The sequence below is a fragment of the Grampus griseus genome (genome assembly GCF_964374135.1).
Source record: "Grampus griseus genome assembly, chromosome: 13".
NCBI classification, from domain to species: Eukaryota; Metazoa; Chordata; class Mammalia; order Artiodactyla; family Delphinidae; genus Grampus; species Grampus griseus.
The window spans coordinates 5,885,866-5,906,293 of NC_139007.1; the positions used below are offsets into that span (position 1 = coordinate 5,885,866).

Sequence of the window (20,428 nt, forward strand, 5' to 3'; positions counted from 1 at the left end):
GAAGACTGCTTATCTAAGCTGCTTGGATCTCCACCATCCAGTTTCCTAGGGCTAAAATACCCACAAGCCCAAACACACAAGAAGAACTTCATAAATGTCTTGACACGTTATAAATTCCTGTTTGGAATACCCACATCTGTATTTTCCAGTAAATCAGTATACAACTTCTAAAATAATATAAAATACCTGTATACGATCAAATTTAACTAAAATTTGTTAAAATTAGCAGTTTATAAATTAGTATTTGGTTTTATTTATTGCAGGGAAATGGGATTATAAACAGGACCAGAATAAGGGGGCAGATTGGGTTTGTGTGACGTGTAAATATTTCTGTTTCAGATAACCAAACTTGAACTCAAATGTATTCATTTCTGAAAAAGGAACTTGCATCTGTGTCCTAGGACTCTTCTTTTTTTTTTTTTTTTTTTTTTTTTTTGCGGTATGCAGGCCTCTCACTGTTGTGGCCTCTCCCGTTACGGAGCACAGGCTCCGGACACACAGGTTCAGTGGCCATGGCTCACGGGCCTAGCCGCTCCACGGCATGTGGGATCTTCCTGGACCGGGGCACAAACCCGTGTCCCCTGCATCGGCAGGCGGACTCTCAACCACTGCACCACCAGGGAAGCTCCCTAGGACTCTTCTTTGGGAGAAATAGCCATAAATTTGTTTGGTGGTGACAGATTAATTTTGTCCCCAACTCCAAGTTTATATATATATATATATATATATATATATATATATATATATATATATATCTTGTCATTTTCTGGGAATCCTGTCAGATCTGTTAACATAATCAACTGGTATCACCTCACAGTTAATCCTATCTATTCTCACATGATCCCGATTACTTTTGCTCACAGAGAAACAGGGAAGAGTGAGTTTGCAGAGGAAACTTGGCATTTAGAGCTTACTTCCATATCCTTCTCAATGCCCCTTACCTTCAGTTGACTCATTTAGTATTTTTCTTTAATAAATTTATTTATTTTATTTATTTATTTTGGCTGCATTGGGTCTTCATTGTTGGGAGCGGGCTTTCTCTAGTTGCAATGAGCATGGGCTACTCTTTGTTATGGTGCACACGCTTCTCACTGTGGTGTCTTCTCTTGTTGCGGAGCATGGGCTCTAGGCGCACAGGATCTGGTAGTTGTGGCTTGCGGAATCTAGAGAGCAGGCTCAGTAGTTGTGGCACATGGGTTTGTTGCTCTGCAGCAATGTGGGATCTTCCCTGACCAGGGCTCAAACCTGTGTCTCTTGCACTGGCAGGGAGATTCTTAACCACTGCGCCACCAGGGAAGCCCAACTCATTTAGTATTAAATGAAATAAATAACAGTCAACCAACTTTCTCTGTTTACAACCACCTTCCTCCTAAAGAATACTGAAAACAAATTTATACTTTGTTGTTTTTTACTATCTTTCTGTTAGGCTGGGTACCATGAAACTTCCTGAGTGTTCTAGAATTTGTTATTTGACATTACTAAATATATGGGTTAAAAAATGTTATCCCACTCAGAATATGTTTATAGTTCCTCTGCTACTAAATATTCCTCCAAGTGTGGCATAGTTGGCATTTTTTTCTGGTGAAATTTTGTGGCAAAGATCAGCCCATTAGAGAAAACATTTTCACAAAGAATGTGAGGTTCTATGATATTAGAATTATATGACTTTGATGATACAGCCATTTTAGAAAACCGTATGGCAGTAACTTATAAAATTAAACATGCTTTTACCACATGAGCAAGCAATTCCACTCATAGTTATTTACTCAAGACATGAAAATATATGTCCATCCAGAATGTATGTATACCAATTATTCATGATAGGCAAATATGAATAGCTGCTAAAAATCATAAAAGCTAAAACTCAGAAGCAACCTAAAGGTTGCTTACTTAACTGATGAATAGATCACAAATTCAATGTCATGAAATACTACTCAGCTATAAAGAGAAACAGGACTGATAAATCTCAAAAACATTATGCTGAGTGAATTAAGTCAAACACAAAAGTCTATGTAGTGTATGATTCTATATAATGAATCATATAATTATAGTGACAACATGCCCATGGCTTCCTGGAATCATGGGGAGGGATGTGGGGATCAAGTGCAAAGGGGCTCAAGGAAACTGTGGAGGGTTGTCTGTCTGGATTTGGTGGTGCTTGCATTGTAGCATACAGTTACCAAAAGCTTTAAACTGTCCACTTAAAGTTGATGAATTTTATTACCTATAAATAATACCTTAAACAACAAAAAAGAGGAAAAAAATTAAGTTACTTTGTCTTGTTACCTGTTATAAATTCCCCAGAATAGTAAAAAGGAAGGATGAATATATACATATATATATATACATATATATATACATATATATGTATATATATATATATATTTCTTCAAATAACTAAAATCTTTAAATCTCTATATTATAGGAGGTGTATAGCATTTTATATATGTTGGATGAAAACCTGTATATGCAAGAAAGAGCTGGTTCCACTTTACATGTTTATATTTAGGGATAATTTTTTTGTAGCTTGTAAATATGATTATATTTAAAACTTCTTTGTGAATGAACTGTACTGGTGAGATATTTCCAAATGCAAATGTGTTTTTTACATCTAGCATGTTGAGATAAAGAAGTGGCCTGTATATCTCTATTGTTGAAATGAATGATGGTCGGTAATTAGCAACAAAGTTTATTGATATTTAAATTCTACTTGTTTTCATTCTACACCATTTTCTAATCATTCATCTTAACGAATTTTGAGATAGTTTAAAAACAAACACCAAGACAGCACTTTGCAAGAAGAATATTTGGTCTCTTGGAAAACCAAACTGTTAGGTCCACCTTGAGATGAATGGATTATATTCATTTAAAGATTGCCTGAAGGTTTGAATTCATGATCCACCTGTCTCACAGGTGAATCAGATTTAAGTAATTGTTAGTGCTATTGCTTTTCCATCTTTCCTGCCTTTAAAATGGTAACAGTCAGCAATAGCCTTCTCCCCCTAAAGTTTGCTAGTTCCAGATCGGGTATATTTATAACAAAAAATCAACTGTATCTTTCCATGAATAGTAGTTCAGTATCATGTTTTAAATCTATTTGAGCGATGTTTGTATGTCTTTGCTTAGGATACATTTATTAAAAATGTCATCACAACATGTATTGAACAGTAGGAATTAATATTCATCATCAATCCTGTCTCATTTTAATCATAATTATTCTGTTTCAGAAATTATACTGTCGTTAATTCCAAAATCATCGTGGTCACCATAAGGCCTGAACCTAAGACAACTGATTCATTCCTGGAGATAGAACTAGCTCATTTGGCTAATGTAAGTATCATCCACTTGGCATTGAGTTGCTTGTAGAATTTACCTTTTAAAGAAGGTTAACAGTCCTTCTTTTGACTTATAAGACCAGAACACATTTTCTAAACTCTTTAGAGTTGCAAACGAATTAATTTGTTATGAAGATATGTATGATATAAAAACAAAATGACACATTATCCTATGCTTTGGTCCATGATAAAACTCTCTTCAATTTCTCCAGGATAATAGTTAATAATTTGTCAGTGCCCACATCTTTATTGGGCTCTAAGCTAAGAAGTGGGGGAGATCAAGATGAAAGAACCAGTCTTGCCACATGGTGAGGAAGACTGCCATGTAAACACACAGATTTAAGATGCATGCAGCAACAAAAGCTACCGGCATAAAGCAAAGGGCAGTGATGTCCTTCAGGGTACCCCAGGGTAGGAGAGTCAGTGAAGCAGCTTTTTAAAGTGCTACACCCTGGTGCTACACCCAGGATCAAAGGAGCCTCCTTGTAACTGTTTGGGTGCTCCAGTGATTCAAATCCAGCTCTTCCATCCAGAATGACAAGAACCCTCTGTTAAATCCATCCACCTGCAACTGAAATTCTTTAGACCTTGTTCAGGCCTTATGTAGAAATTTAAAATATCTACTTATCCTTTATGCATCCACCTTAAATACCTAAATCATTGATTTAAGGGACAAGGAAAGTGATTCCTATTAAGACTTTCTTAATTATGCTTTTACAATTCCTGTGTTAAACTGTCTCATATGTTGCATATACATAGCTTTTTTTTTTAATCCCTTGCAAAGTTTCTATGAACTTGACCTTTGCATACAATTATGGAAAGCACAAAATGATTGTGATTTTCCCAAGTTCATATAGTTAGTGAATGACATGATGAAATTGATTCTCACATCCTTTAGTTTACAAAACCTGTACATCTCCAGTATTTTATAATCGCTGATTTTAAAAAACTCCGCTTCATTTTATTAAAAAATGACAATTATCTTCCATATAAACCACTTTTTACAAAGGTGTTCTAGCTTCCCAGATTGTTTAATGAAAATCTCAAATCTCTCAGCAGTAACTTTTAAACATCATGATTGATACTTAAACTATTTGGCCTTTTCCCAGTTTTGCCAAAATATGACCATACGGGTTCTGTCTAACTTTGACAATGTATTTTATTTCTGTTATATCTACCTCCTCATACCTTTAATGACCCTAATCTCATCACTGCACTGAAAGCTAGGAGATACTTTTAACATAATTTTTGAATAAGGAACTGTGTACCTTCAACATGTATTATAAAATATTTATTTACATATTTGTTTGTATATATTGTTTATCATGGTAATGTCTATCCAGTTATAAGCATTGGTGAAACACAGTAAGAGATAATAATTCCCTGAATTGCTTACTGGAAAAGCAATGCAATGTCAGAATGTCACAATTCTGTAAATGAACATTCACAAAACTTTCCTAAATAAAGATAAAATCACTATTGAGAATTTAAAGAACATGTTAATTAAATGGCATTTTTTTCATAAGCTGAAGAAAGAGTAACCTTAAAAATAGTGTTGATAAAACAATCTCATTATTTCAATTCAAGAGAACTATTTGAAATGAACAGGTTTAAGCTTTGAGTCAAACTTTTCTGGGGGCATATGTTGTCAGCCCAATTTCAAAAGAGATAAATCATGTACAAAAAATTTATTTTCTACATATGGAAACCAGAGTGTATGGTCAATACATTTTATGAAGCACCAGCTACACTCTGGAGTGGCAATGAAAGTCAGAATATAAGAATGGTGAGATGATTATCGCAAGTCACTTAGAATTAATTCTTTCAGTACTTTGAGTGAGTGTGTTGACCAGATTCCTAAAATAATACTCTACTCTGGAAGGCCTAGATTTAAGAGAATATAGACAAATCCGTTACACAAAGGGTCTGAGGGAGAAGAAGAAAAGTTTAGTCTGGAGAAGAAAATGCCTCGAGGTGCTCCCACCCGCGTCCGTCCTGTGTCAGGAACAGCGTCCACCTGTGCCTGTCCTCAGAGGCCGCCCTGATTCCCAGGCACATGGTGGAGATTCTCTGGGCTCCTCCATCCCTCATTTCTTTCCTCCACTTTGCTTTTTAAAGTTTTTATTGGATTTGTTACAATATTGCTTCTGTTTTATGTTTTGGTGTTTTGGCTGCGAGGCATGTAGAATCTTAGCTCCCCGACTAGGGATAGAACCCGCAGCCCCTGCATTGGAAGGCAGAGTCTTAACCACTGGACAGCCAGGGAAGTCCCTTCCCTCCACTTTATAGATACCTCCCACACCATTGTCTTACCACACCTACAGTCCTTCACGTTCTACTGTTTAAAATTTCCAGTGCTTGTTGTATTGATATTTATACTTACCATGCAGATTAGATTTTGTTAAGGACTTTAATGTACACTGAGAGAAGGAATATATGACTGGTTTATTGAGTGTCTTGTAAAGTATGCTCTGATTTTAGTTTATTTTCATTGAAGAGATAGTCAAAAGAGCCTATGCTGACATATAATAGTCTTCACTAAAATGTGAAGAAAAGATGTATCTTAAACATGAAAATTAAAATTGATTAGAACAAGCTGAAATGTCACAATAACTATGTAGATACAGATGTATTATCATTGGTATTGCCTTCAAAGTTGAGCTATTTTAGATATGACATCTTGCTTATATCAAGACTGTCTACTTTCACCTATTTTCTTATAGCAAATGTATCTGCTGCACTTTTCTAAGCTCAGAAGAGAATAATGACTTGCAAATTATATCTGTTGTATACACCATGTGCAAAAAAAATGAAGAAAGGAAATTAATAGTTATAATGAGTCTAGGGAAAAGCCTGTTAACATTATTTAAACAAAACATGTTCTTTTTAAAAAAGCTTTTAAATAAATAACATTTAAAGTATGTTAAGTGTAATAAGGCCCTTGGGAACTGGTAGGAATAGGTAATGGAACATGAAAACTTGAAATTTCAAATTGTATTCAGCAAAGCCATTTGCAGTTTTAACCAGTTCATAAGTCATTAAAGAGTAAGATAGTATTCTTAGTTCAGTTTTCTAGGCTCATGGCTTTATTGTTGTAATCTGTAGAGTCTGAGTTTGTGGTCCTTAGTGCTTGGGCATAGCAATTGTTTGATTATAGGAAATCCCAAATTTGCTTTTCTGAGAAAAAGAATTTTGTTTTTCATATTACTTAAGGTTTCTTCGGTGTGACATTTATACTTATCAATATTAGGTTCCATAATGTGCAAGGAAAGTTAATACATTTATTGAAAGTCGTTATTGGGACCTAAATAAGTGCAGCATAAGCACCTATATGTGCACACATAAGCAAACACGCATGCACACACGCTCACACCCACCATTAGGATGCCTTGGTCCTGACAGATCTGAGCCTGCTGTGAACTTACAAGATATATAACATCCTTATCGTTAAAAGATGAGTTAGAAGAATAAGAAAATAAATGCATTTTAGTTATGTCGTGCTCTACCAACTTTGCAAGCCTGAAAGTTCACTTTTTTCAAATAAAAAGTCTTAAATGTAGTTCCATTTCTGGTGGAAGGACACATTGGACTACCCTGGCCTGCAGCCTCTGCAGTCTATTTTCGCCTTTCTTTTTATTTCTTCCTCTAAGCAACAACTCTCATGGTCTAGGTAGGACCAACCTGCTATCTTTCAGGATTGAGGAAAATCCACTGGGTTTTTTTGTAATTCTCAAGTTGGTCATATTCACAAAAGATCTCATGGGAATTGGGGCTTGCGGTTTTATTTGCTGTATTTGCTGGCATACTAACAGGATCTATCTAACAAATTAAGGAGTTTGTTTTATGTGTATAAACTAAAATTAATCATGAGCCATGGCCTTTGTAAATCATAGTAGAAAACACAATGGAAAACTGTGATGAATATGCTTTTTACCATTAACATGAAAAACAATGAAAAGAAATTCCAACATTCATCAGTGATTTTCATGAATAGCAAAGGCTGATAACAACCCAGCAAATTAAAACTCACTTGGCAAAGCTTAAAGAAGTTCATTCTATACATCTATGATTCCTACAAAGGGGCGTTTTTATCCCTTTACTTTTTTTTTTTTTTTTTTTGCGGTACGCGGGCCTCTCATTATTGTGGCCTCTCCCGTTGCGGAGCACAGGCTCCGGACGCGGAGGCTCAGCGGCCATGGCTCACAGGTCCAGCTGCTCCGTGGCATGTGGGACCCTCCCGGACCGGTGCACGAACCTGCGTCCCTGCATCGACAGGCAGACTCTCAACCACTGCGCCACCAGGGAAGCCCATATCCCTTTACTTTTAAATTTACTTTTCTACCCTAGCTTGCGTCCATTTGGAAAAGATTTCTGATGTTTTGCCTGCTTAAAACCCCCTTGGTAGTTTTTATGAGAGAGTCTTGAAATGCTAAGTAGACAGGTAGATTGATGGTGCTGCCAACGGCTTCAATTGAGATAGAAATTATCTAGCTACAGTTTTTTTTTTTTTTTTTGGTTTTATCCTAAATTCCTAAACTTGAGTAAGCATTCTTCCCACTTACATTTCACATTCAGTTTATTCTTATTCATAATACAACATTGATATTCTTCAAAAATATTTTAGACTAATTATGCTATTGTTGGAGCAGGGGTCAGCAAACATTTTCAGTTGAGTCAGGTTAGACATATGAGCTATAATGGTCTTTGTCTCATCTACTCAGCTATGCTATTGTAGTGTGACAGCAACCAGAGACAATGTATGAAAATGGATGTGGCTCTGTTACAACAAAATATCATTTACAAAGTAGGTAGCAAGCCAGATTTGGCCCCTGGACTGCATGAGTTGTCACCCCCTGTATGGTAAAGAGAATGTGGCCCCCCAAAGATGCCCATGTCCTAACCCCCATAACTTGTGAATATATTATATTACATGTCAGAAGGGACTTTGCAGATGGGATTAAGGGTAAGAACCTTGAGATGGGGCATTTATCCTGGATTATGTGAGTAGATCCAGTTTAATCACATGATCCATTAAAATTGGAAAGCCTTTCCCGGCTATGGTCAGAGAGATGCAAGGTAAGAAGGACTCACCCTGCCATTGCTGACTTTGAGGATGAAGGATGAGGGCCACAAGCCAAGGAATATGGGCAGCCTCTAAAAGCTGAAAATAACCCCTGGTTATCAACCAGGAAGGAAATGTGGACCTCAGTCCTACAACTACAAGGAACTGAATCCTCCTGAGACCCGAACGAGCCTAGATGTAGATTCATCCCCATATCCAGAAAGGACTGCATTCCTGCTAACATTCTGATACCAGCCTTGTGAATTTCTTGAGCAGAAACCCAGCTAAGCTCACCAGACTCATGACACACAGAAACCGTGATATAATAAATCTGTGTTGTTCTATGCTACTAAGTATGTGGTAATTTGTTACAGCAGCAATAGAAAACTAATAACCCTGTATTGGAGCATTGCAAAATTATTTTTTTGATTATGAAAATAATATATATGCATACAGTAACAGTGACATTTTGAATCAGATAAACTACAATAATGATAATATATTACTCAATGAAAGTCAGTTAGCAACTAGAGATTACATTTTTCCATGCTGATTATCATGCTAACATTTTAGGAATTTGATTAAAGGAATCACCAGACAATGAGAATGGCCATTGTAAAGTGGTGGTGGGATATTAGGGAAAACTGGAGGATGCCAGGAGCAACTCTGATATTTGTAGATGTGTTGTGCTCTTGAAGCAATTTAGCAAAACTTCTCTGCTGGCAGCAGATAGATTGGAACTGTGCAAAACAGCCTGGCCAGACCTTGTCTCTGCTACAACCCCATAAAAGCACTACTAGGGCACATTGTTACAACCTCTTGGATATAAAAGGAAAAGACAAGCTGTATGCTATATCTATATGGAATCTAGTTATTTGAGTGTTTATTTATTAAAGTTATTTGCCACTTCAACCTTGGAGAGTTTTACCCACAGATAAACCATTTGTTTTTTGAGAGGTGCACCCAGACTTGTATAGCCATTGTTGGAAATGATGCAGTCACATATGGGGAAGACACTCTAAGACATATATGTGGAGGCAATGATTTTCTTTGAAGGATGCACATATAAATAATTTCTGATAGTGGTTCTACTTTTACTACTTCCCACATGTCAAATAGAAAGTATTTGTCAGGAAATAATGTACATTCAGTGACTAGTGATATATCCAAGAAATTAGAGACACAAAAATAGTGTCATCTGGTTAAGTTGGGGTCCTGAGTAACCAGATAGCAGAAGCTGGATTACACACGTGCCCTCCCCTTGTGTTCTAACTGAATGGCTGCCAGGTCCTGGAAGACGTGACTTGTCTTGATAGAACCATACTCTGCCTTCCTCACTTCAGTGACCTCTATGCTCTTCTGCTTTAGCTAAAGACAACTATTCCTTTTCCATCTTCTTGATTTAACTAGTTCTCAATGAGGTGCTTTCTGTAGAACTCATGCAAATAAATTGAAAAATTCCATATCTCCATTTCCTTTTAAGTAAGAAAAGTATTGCATTCTCAATGAGGCTCTTTGGACTTCAGGTATATGTCAGCTACCCCGTCAAAAAATGAGAATTAGACCCAGATTTAACTCTTTTTAAGTATCACTTAGAAATGCTAAAATACTCTCAAAACCTTGAGAAGAGGTATGGGGAACATTCAACAGACTGTCTTCCTGTTGTAGAGTTGCATGTGATATGATACCTTTTCAACTGCATCATCCCCTTGGATGGTGTATTACGTTTTCAGGGATTATGAAGGTGTTTATATGTTAGAAGACATAATCCAGAAAGGGCTCCCTTTCACACTGATCAGCTTTCGTGACCTGTCAGAGATTTGACTGTGGAAAAATTTACATCTACGAGAATCTTACTTCCCTTAGAATGCATTCCTGAGCGTTTTAAAACGTGACTTTTCTCAAGTAGTAGAATTATAGGCAGGATATAAATTAGTCTTTTGTGGGTCAGGTCAGGTATTTTGGAAATGTTCTTAGGAATTCCCAAAATCTGTTTGTGCAGTTATATAAGAAATACAATTAACAGTGGGGATAGAAAAAGGGTAAGCTTAGCAAAATCCAGATATTATTAATGTAATGCCTTTATATCTAAAGTTTTGGAAATGAAGAGAGGCTTTGGAGTCTCAGTTGAACAGTCTTTCTCCTGTCCACGTACAAGAACTCAATGTGCAATTCACTGGAAGATGTGACACAAGGACTCGCCCTGGAACATCTTGCTCAGAACACTGGAAATGTTGAAAGAGTGACAAGGAGGCCACTGGCCTTCTCCAAGTCCTTAGAAGCTTTGTCTATGAGCTTGCTTTACCTCTACAGACAAGAGGATATTTTTTGTTTCAAGAGGACTATGAAAGGTACAAGAAAGTTAAGAGGTTTCCAGATTAGGAATTTACTGTGGCATATGAGGACTAAGCATTCGAAAATGTAAAGAAAAGCAGAGTGAAGTAACCATGTTATTTCTGTTGTGTGTCCATGCTTCTACAAATGTGATATAAATTAAAAATTATAAGGAGTGGAGGGAGTCGTTAGAATGTATGTTCCTAAGTTAAGCCCCAATCTCAAAATTCCTGGAGCCAAGGAACCTACATTTTTCATCAGCATCCCAGGTGATTCAAGACTAGGTCCAGAGAAAACGCCTTGAAAACATGAAGATAGCAAGAGTGTAATTAAGATAGCATGTGAATTGAATTTATTCAGAACTTAAAAGCACCAAGGAAAAATTAAAGTAACTTGGTTCAGCATTCATGTTTATTGTGACTTTTATCTTTTCTGTAAATGACTTCCTTCAGGCATTTGTTCAGGTATCATCTTATTGGTGAAGCCTTTTCAATATACAAAATTGCAATCCATTCAACTTCCCAGTCTTTCCTACTCATGTATTTTACTTTTCATCATAACACATATTACCACCTAGCATATTATATATTTACTTCTTTATGTTTTTTGTCTCTCTCCCTGCCCCCTTCACTATAGCTAAGTGTATGAGGCAAGGATTTTGTTTTGTTCAATGCTGTAGCCCCAGTGCCTCCAAGGTGTCTGGAATGTTACAGGTGTTTGCTAAGTGACTTTTGCATGAATGGATGAGCTTGTTTTGATCATCTTCCTGGCTCACTCTTCTGACTTCTTCTCTCTATACCATAGTGAGATGTTTTGAAAATATTCCATAGGGGAAAAAAAAGACTTGGAAGAGAGTTTTGTAAAAGAAAAGGAATTCATTTATAAATGTCATTCTAGAATCGTTAAGGGCTAGGGCTAGAAAAGATGTCTAAATTCCCTATTCTGCAAACAAGAAAATAGAAAAGTTATGAAGATCAGAGGAAAAGAGAGAACCACCTATAAAAATACATGGACAAAGCCAGTGATGTATTGTATTGTTAAATAGATACACAGACAGTCACCAATTTACGATTTTTTGACTTTATGATGGCGGGAATGTGATATGCATTCAGTGGAAACCATACTTAGAATTTTGAATTTTGATATTTTTCTGGGCTAGAGATATGCAGTAGGGTACTCTCATATGATGCTGGGCAGTGGTCCACAGCTCCAAGTCAGCCACACAACCACAAGGGTGCACAATTGATATACTTATGACCATTCTGTAACCATACAACCATTCTGCTTTTCACTTCCAGTACAGTATTCAATAAATTACATGATATATTCAATGCTTTTTATTAAAAAAGACCTTGTGTTAGATGACTTTGCCCAGATGTAGGCGATGTAAGTGTTCCGAGCACATTTAAGGTAGGCTAGGCTAAGCGATTATGTTCTGTAGGTTAGGTGTATGAAGTGCGTTGTCAACGTATGATATTTTCAACTTGCAATGGGTTTATCAGAATGTAACCCCATCACCAGTCAAGGATGATCAGTAATGGTTTGCTTGATGAGACAGAGAAGAGAAGTAAAAGAAAATATCAAAGACTGTTAAGCACTAAAAGTGCTGTGTAGAACATCTATGGTAATTAGAAAACTTGGGTCATGGTACATTTTTAAACGCTTAAAAGTGGGTGAGTACAAATGTTTAACTCAAGTTCAACTATACTGTTTTCAGTGGAATCAAGAGACAGTTCTTTGGCCAAAAATATGTTTTTCAAGAACAACGTATTCTTTCCAAAAGTTTTCAAATACATTCAGTTTTAATATTTTAAGTGTCAATTATATTGACAGCTCTATAAATTAATCTTCTCTAGCCAGTTTGACTCATTTACCTGACAGCTTTTGCTTTCTTAGTTTCATGCTTTTCTTAAATCCACTTTTGTGAGTTGGTTCACAGCCTACCTATTTGCCTCTTGCTTCTGTCATTACGTTTTGTTCCCGCTCTCTGTCGGACTTGCCATTTCCTGTTATTGATTTTCTGTAAATTCCTCATAACAGATCTTGCAGCAGAGTACCTTTGAGAAAAGTATCTGAAAATTATAACAAATATTTTACAAGTGGTTTCCTTTAGCCAGGTTTTCTGGGTTTTTTTTTTCATGTATAGAATTCATTCATCATTGGGTTTTGCTTTCTTTACCATCTCGCATTCTTATTCTCTAAGTGACTGGTCTATCCAGGTACTAAGATTCCTCTAGTTTGTTTGTTCTGCTTATTTTTGTAAACTTCAGATGTTTCCATAACTGACCTCAGCTCGTAGGCCCACGTATGGGTGACTGTTCTGGAATGAATGTTCACAGAGGGGTGCCTGTCTTTTGTGTAGGTCCGGAATATACAGTGAAATGCAAGATTGCGTGGTGTGTTTTGGAACCTATAATTCTCATGTGGATTGTTTCTAAATTTTCACAAGGACAGAAAGAGAGAGAATCATGAGATCTAAGGGGTGAGGGGTGAGGAAGGTAGTGGGTGAAACTGAGGGTTGACAGAGGCATGGATAAGAGTAGAAGAGGCATTTCTCACCTTTATACTTTCCTTTTAAGGTGGAAATTAGTGTCTTTCGAGGGGTAAAATGGAAGGTGATATCTAAACAATTAAGTTCATATTCTATTTCTTTTCTAATATTATTATCTTTTGTCATAACCTGTTATGAGCTCTAACTATGAAACAGTAATCCTATAATCAGTATCCTGCTTTGGTTTATATAGAGATTGAACTTAATCTCACTCGTACATTGCTGAAGAAGTGAACTCGATGTAGAGGACCTGTAATCTCAAGGTCCTCACCTACGCATACAGTCTATATCCATGACATGTATACTCCCATGACCTTCATTGTCATACTCCAGGGTTAATTTTCTTTCTAGAAAGTGCTCTGAGCTCTTTTGAACAGAACCCTAGATAAATATAGCATAACTTTATTATACGACATTGTAGCTCTGCTGAGGATTTCTTAGAAAGTCACAAGCTGTATGAGGATTTCAGGTAAAACCAGACCGGGTCTCATAGGACAGAGAAAGAAACCAATTTGAAACACTATCACCCTCCCCATGTCTTGAACATCCATATCTATGGCTCCTGTGAGAACTAGAAAAGGGCCCATTTATTCCATGGAACTCTCTCTGACACAGGCCATGATGCTCTGTCCATAATTTGTCCTTTAAAAAGTAAATTATCAACTAGTGACATTTATATGAGCATGTCTCTTTTTTTGTTATTCCATGAACATTCCATGTGTGTTCCTCTTCAATCTCTGTAAGGCTATAACCCATTTCAGGGAAGGGAATATTTTTTTATGTTCTAAGAGCATAGTTTATAGGTATGAGCATCTGATAAGAAGGATGCATTAGAGATGTGGTCTTTGAGGGATTTTGGAGAATGGTAATGGTGCTAAAATATGGGAGTTAGTCAATGTCCCAATTAAAATGAATAATGAAAGTTGGGGTAAATTTCACCAGTTTTAGAATAATGAGCTAAGTTTCTTTTTCCTAGTGGAATTCTAGAATGGACTCAGTGAACAGCACTTAGAAAGGCAGTGTTTCACAAAGAACTTGCCTAGACTTTTAAAGATGTTGCTTTGCCAGATACACGCCAGTGATTATCTACTTGGAAACAAGACCGAGGGCAGGTTCTCTGAGGGAGCATGACCCGCTGCGGGAAGCAGCCAGTAGGCTGTTTCAGGACTATAAATTTCACCTGCCTTGGCCTATTCATCACTTTTATCACTGACTTGTTGGATGAGCCCATAGATATCATGTTTGTTTCTTAATCATGCAGTGACACAAAGTTAAAGAGTGAATATATGTGATGTCAAAATCAGAATTCAAAAAGCTCCTGAGAGACTTCAGTGGGTAATAATACCTGTCAAGCTCAGGGGAAGATTACCAAAATATCCCATACACTGTTGGAATGCATTATTAGGCATATGGCACCTACCTTGCAGAGGCAAGAGTACCGCTTTGTCCTGTGCAGGTAGGACACAGGTGGATGGGTTCCCTAGACACACTTTAAAGTGTGTGCTCCAGGAGATGAATGTCGTGGAGGATGAGAGAACTTGAAAGCTACAGAGTGTGTTTAATAGAAAAGAGAAGAGGATCTGTGGATAGCTCACAACATCAGAGAAGAAGAATTACTAGGTTAGTTTCAACGGGAAAAATAGGGCCCAATGAATGTGACAGAAAGACAGAAAGAAAAACATTCCAACAATTAGTCTCTTCAAAACAGAAGGTACTTGGTGGATAATCCAATGTGGAAAACTCATTGTGTCGTGCTGAAGATCATTGTGGCTACTCATTACATAATGATTAAACTGAATAAACATTTAGCGTGTTTTTCCCATAGTTTTATTAGATGTGATTTTATAGGAATATGATCTGTTGATTAAGAAAATATTGCAAGTCTACAGACTCCCTGGAAATGGACAATTAATGCAGCCATGTCTTGCCTTTTGGAAGCTGCACCACTGGAGGCTGAAGAGGAAGTGGCAGGTGTGCCTAATGCAGAAAGTTTCACTGTGATTGAATTATTATAAATATTGTAAATATTAGATATTGAAAATACTTTGGCTTCTTAAAAGAAATAATCCAGCAATTACTATTTTAGGGGAAAAAATGAAATAGAAATCATCAAAGTATGTACCTTGTCATTTATGAGGCCTTCACTTATAATTTAAAAAAAAAACAACTATGGGTTATGATGTTTGGAATAAACGTAAAGTTTTCATGAATAAAATTTCATAAAATGGGCCATTAAACCTATGAGAAAGGACATGCAAATTTTTAAAGCAAAAAAATAGAGGTGGAATCCTTAAAGAATCTTACTGCAGGATAAGAAATGTGCCATTCTTTTTGCATTTCACATAATCCTTCAGTTTTTTATGTATGTACTCAAGATACATTTATTCTTTCTCTGCTTATTTTTAGGGTACTTTGAATCCTTATTGTGTGTTATGGGACTCAAAAACGTAAGTGACAGATGTTTTCTTACATGACTTTGGACTAAACATTCAAAGCACATTAAGTTATTTCAGCTGCTTTCTAGTCAACAGGAATATGATAAGTTAGTGGGATGTGAGTTACACTAGGAGAGAAAGCAGTCTTCTTTTTGAACCTGTAGGACAGCATGATGAATGTGTTTGTGTGTGATGATGCCATCAGGTTACATCCCAAGGTAGGATTGCATTACCTGATGTGTAAGGCACATTGCGATGTGAATTCCATGAGGATTTTTAAAAGCTCTAATATTTTAAAATTATAGGAGCTCAGATGCTATTTCAACATTTTGCCCTAGTAATTCAGCTTAGAATCGCAGAATAAAATAGCAATCTATATGGTCATTTAGCCAATACATTACCTTGAATCTATTCAAGGTATGACCTTGAATCTATTATCAGAGTAATGCGATATTTATATGGTCCTTCCAAATTGTTTTGTTATAAAAACATTGAGTGACATTTAATTTTCTTATTCATATAGTAAGGATGAATAATTCTTCCATGTATTACTTTGTTTGTAACAAGTAATTGCAATATATCTGGTCAAAATCATCTTAATCTCATTGGTAATGCTATGAGATTCTAAGGTCTCAAAGAGCAGAAAAATCCATGATTAAGGATTAATTAGACTCCCATACTTTAAGTACTTCTGTGGGTTTATTTCAGTGTAGTAGCCAGGTTATACAATCTTGGTTTGTTTTGTTTTGCATGGAGGGGGGATAAATGTCAATCAATCTCAAAAGCTAATACCACCATGTACATGCTGTCAGTTAACACACCACATTGTTGGGTTCTATGTATTCTATGATTTCCCCCCATGTTCTTCACCCTAAATCGGATCTACATCTAAGGTTTTATGATGTTACTTGTTTCTCATCAGTAGTTATGGAGAGTCTAGAAGAGGGACATTCTTAGACTTTCTAGGTAAAGAGCAAACCTACTGGAAATGTGCTAATTCTTAGGATACTGATGTAATTTAAACTAGTATTTATGTGGGTGAAAAATCAATGATATTAAGCATGATTTTTTGCTATAGATTCTGATATTCTAGAGATCCTCTTCTCCTAGGAACCGTAGTGCATATGGAGAATCCCAACTTGTCCTGGTGATAACATGAGCTGGATGTTTCTCACTGATGTCATTTTTTTTTTCTTTTTAAAACCACATAGAGAAATCCGTGGTCATAGAATTTTTGTAAGATTTCCTCTTTACCAATAGCCAGAGAAGATGCTGGTAGTATATTCTAAGGCACTGTTTAGTTTTTTTTTTTAGGGAAAAATAAAAGGCTACAAAAATCTAATTGAACGTTTGCTACTCAAGAAAATCATGCCATCTTAAGCACCTGATTACAGATACTTGCATATCTCCATGAATAATAACCAACTTTTATTTAGTTTTATTACCTTTTTAGTGGGTAGAATGTATTTCTATGTGATCCAAAAAGGGGAACGTGCTGGTTATTCCAAAAGACCTTCGGGACTTACAGGGATATTACAGAAGAAACAATATTCCCTTATTCTGTGCCTCTCTGGGTTTGCTTTCACAGTTTTTCTAAGGTTTTAAGTTTAATTTATAAAACTGTTGGGTCTTGAGGTCAGTGTTAAGTTTAGGAATCAATCATGCTCTGTTTTCTCTAATATCTGCTGACTCTTATCCATCACAAAGAACATGTCTTAGCTTTACAAACTTCAGCTTTTTAGCTGTCCTTGAAGAAAACAATTCAGCGATAGGAGGTGTGCTTAGCTGCCTTTCAGATCAGATTATCTCCAGAGATCAGTGCAGTTCATGTTTCCTTGATGTATCTGAAAAGTGATCAAAAAGCTTTCCACTATGACAGAACTTCCATCCCATCACACGTTTTACCAGACTCTTTCATCATTAAATTGCTTTTCTGGGTGAGTTTTAAACAATGAAGTTTAAGACAACTTTATTTTCTTTCTTCACATCTGTTCTTCTGTTTTTGTTTTTTTTTTAACATCTTTATTGGAGTATAATTGCATTACAATGGTGTGTTAGTTTCTGCTTTATAACAAAGTGATTCAGTTATACATATACATATGTTCCCATATCTCTTTCCTCTTGCGTCTCCCTCCCTCCCACCCTCCCTATCCCACCCCTCTAGATGGTCACAAAGCACCGAACTGATCTCCTTGTGCTATGCGGCTGCTTTCCACTAGCTATCTATTTTACATTTGGTAGTGTATATATGTCCATGCCACTCTCTCATGTTCACATACACAATAGTTTTATCGATGCAATGATGTTAACTTTGAGTATAAGACCTCTAAAAATAGTTAATGAAGAGATACGGCTATTCCTTTTTACACAGAAAAACATTGATCTAAATGGTGTTTTCAAGATTGCAGTAACAAAATTGAAATTAGAAGTTATCTTTTAATTTTGGTTTACATAATCAAATTGCCTTAATTTTTTATTGAGGTATATTTGACATATAATATTATATTAGTTTGAGGTGTGAAATATGATTCACTATTTGTATACACTGCTAAATGATCACCACAGTCAGTCTAGTTACCATCTGTCACCATACATAGTTACAAATTCTTTTTCTTTAAGAACTTTTAAGATTTACTCGCAGCAATTTTCAACTTTGCAATCTGATATTATTAACTATAGTCATCCCCTGTGTACTGTACATTACATTACCAGGTTCGATTCATTTTGTAACTGGAGGGTTTGACCCTCCCCCTTTACCTATTTCACCCACACCCATCTCCCCTCCCCTCTGGCAATATCAAGTTGCCTTACTTTTAAATATTTAAAGTTAAATTTTAATTACAAAAATAATGCATGAGTATCTTTTACTTGTAAAACTATAAAACATAACAGCTAAGGCACAAGACCCCGTTAATCATTAATAACTTGGGTCTCCACATCCACCACCTCTCCAAGGTCACTCCTACTTATATTTTTTTATGTATAATTTCAGGCATCTACTTATGCATTGACACACATGTGTAGCCATAGAAATTAACACTATTTTAACATAAATATTGTCATACTGTATATAACACTTGTCATCTTAAATTTTTAATTCAACGATTATTGTGGAAGTTTTAAAATTTCACTACATATGTTTTATCCCTTGTACCTGCTGCATTGTATAGATATATCATAATTTATCTAGTATTCCCAATATTGGTGGCATTGAAGTGGTTTTCAATTTATTTTATTGTACAAACTGTTCTTCTGCGTACCTCCTTGTACATTCCTCCTTGAGGTGGTCTTTCACAGTCCAACTTGTTACCCTGTTGTTCTCTTTATATAACATTATTTTACATTCTTCACAGCATGCATTGTTACTTTTTATTTATTTTTCTTGCTTACTCTCTGTCATCCCCACTAGAGAGTAAATACCACAAGAGAGAGACTTTACCTTTCTTATTCACTAACTACACTAATGCCTGATACACCTGCACGTAGTATGAATTCAACAAATACTTATTGATTAGTTTTGTATAAGAATAAATGTTTGAATATTTCTCAGGTATCTTTTTTACTTAAGAATTATTCTCATTTATGTTTCATTTTATTAGTGACATATACTTCTAGCAATCATTAGATTGGAAGATTGAAGGGAGAATGCTTTGGCGTGTTACAGTACTAAGGTCCATCATAAACAATTAACTTTAACTCTAGTGATAATCTACTACCTTGATAATCCCAAACAAAGCCTTTTTATTTTACTCTGCTTAGGCTCAACAGTTTTAGACAATTATAAAAGACATTTTTATTCTGCTTTCAGTAACTGATTAACGGGATGTAGAAAATGCTTCATCATGGGTGACCCATGAAGTAAACTGAAAGTACTTTCCTCACTTCAGAAAAAGACTTATTTTAGTTACAAAAAGTGGGTTTTTTCGTTGTTTTTTTATTACACTTGTGTGATTGATAATTTGCACATTCTTTGGGCTACTCCAAATTTGGATTTTGGTTATTGAATCATGTGTGTTGACTACACACATGGGTTTTCACTGGAAAACCCATAATCCTTCCTTTATGTGAACCTGCAGTGTTTCTCCATGGGTTTCAGTAGCACCATCTGATTCTAACAGGTCTGTGAAATATCATGTTTATTCTCAGAAAATGTTTTGGAGGGTTTTTTTTTCCTTTTTTTAATGCAGTATAGTTGATTACAATATTATATTAGTTTCCGGAGTACAACATAGTGATTCAACATTTTAATAGATTGTGCTCCATTAAAAGTTATTACAAAATAATGGCTATATTCCTGTGTGCTGTACAATATATCCTTGTTGCTTATTCATTTTATACACAATAGTTTGTATCTCTTAATCCCATACCCCAAACTTGTGATCCATCCCCGTCCCTCTCCTCACTGGTAACCACTAGTTTGTTCTCTATATCCGTGAATCTGTTTCTGTTTTGTTATATGCATTCATTTTATTTATTTTTTATATTCCACATATAAAAGAAAACACAGAGATTTTGTCTTCCTCTAATTTCACTAAGCATAATATCTTCTGGGTCCGTCCACATTTTTGCAAATGGCAGAATTTCATTCTTTTTTATGGCTGAGTAGTATATATATTATATATATATCACTGAATAGTATATATATATATATATATATATATATATATCACTTCTTCTTTATCCATTCATCTGTTAATGGACACTTAGGTTG

General features: G+C 35.8%; 1 protein-coding gene across 1 annotated transcript in view; it reads left to right on the forward strand.

Moving 5' to 3' along the window:
* The window catches only part of ADGRB3 (adhesion G protein-coupled receptor B3), a gene marked incomplete at both ends in the record, with an annotated part of 793,681 nt that overhangs the window by 448,624 nt on the left and 324,629 nt on the right, over nucleotides 1-20,428 (forward strand). Inside the window, 2 exons of the mRNA XM_082669119.1 lie at nucleotides 3,228-3,330; nucleotides 15,689-15,729. Coding sequence (XP_082525245.1) covers nucleotides 3,228-3,330; nucleotides 15,689-15,729 — 144 coding nt within the window. The remainder of the gene's footprint in view (nucleotides 1-3,227; nucleotides 3,331-15,688; nucleotides 15,730-20,428) is intronic.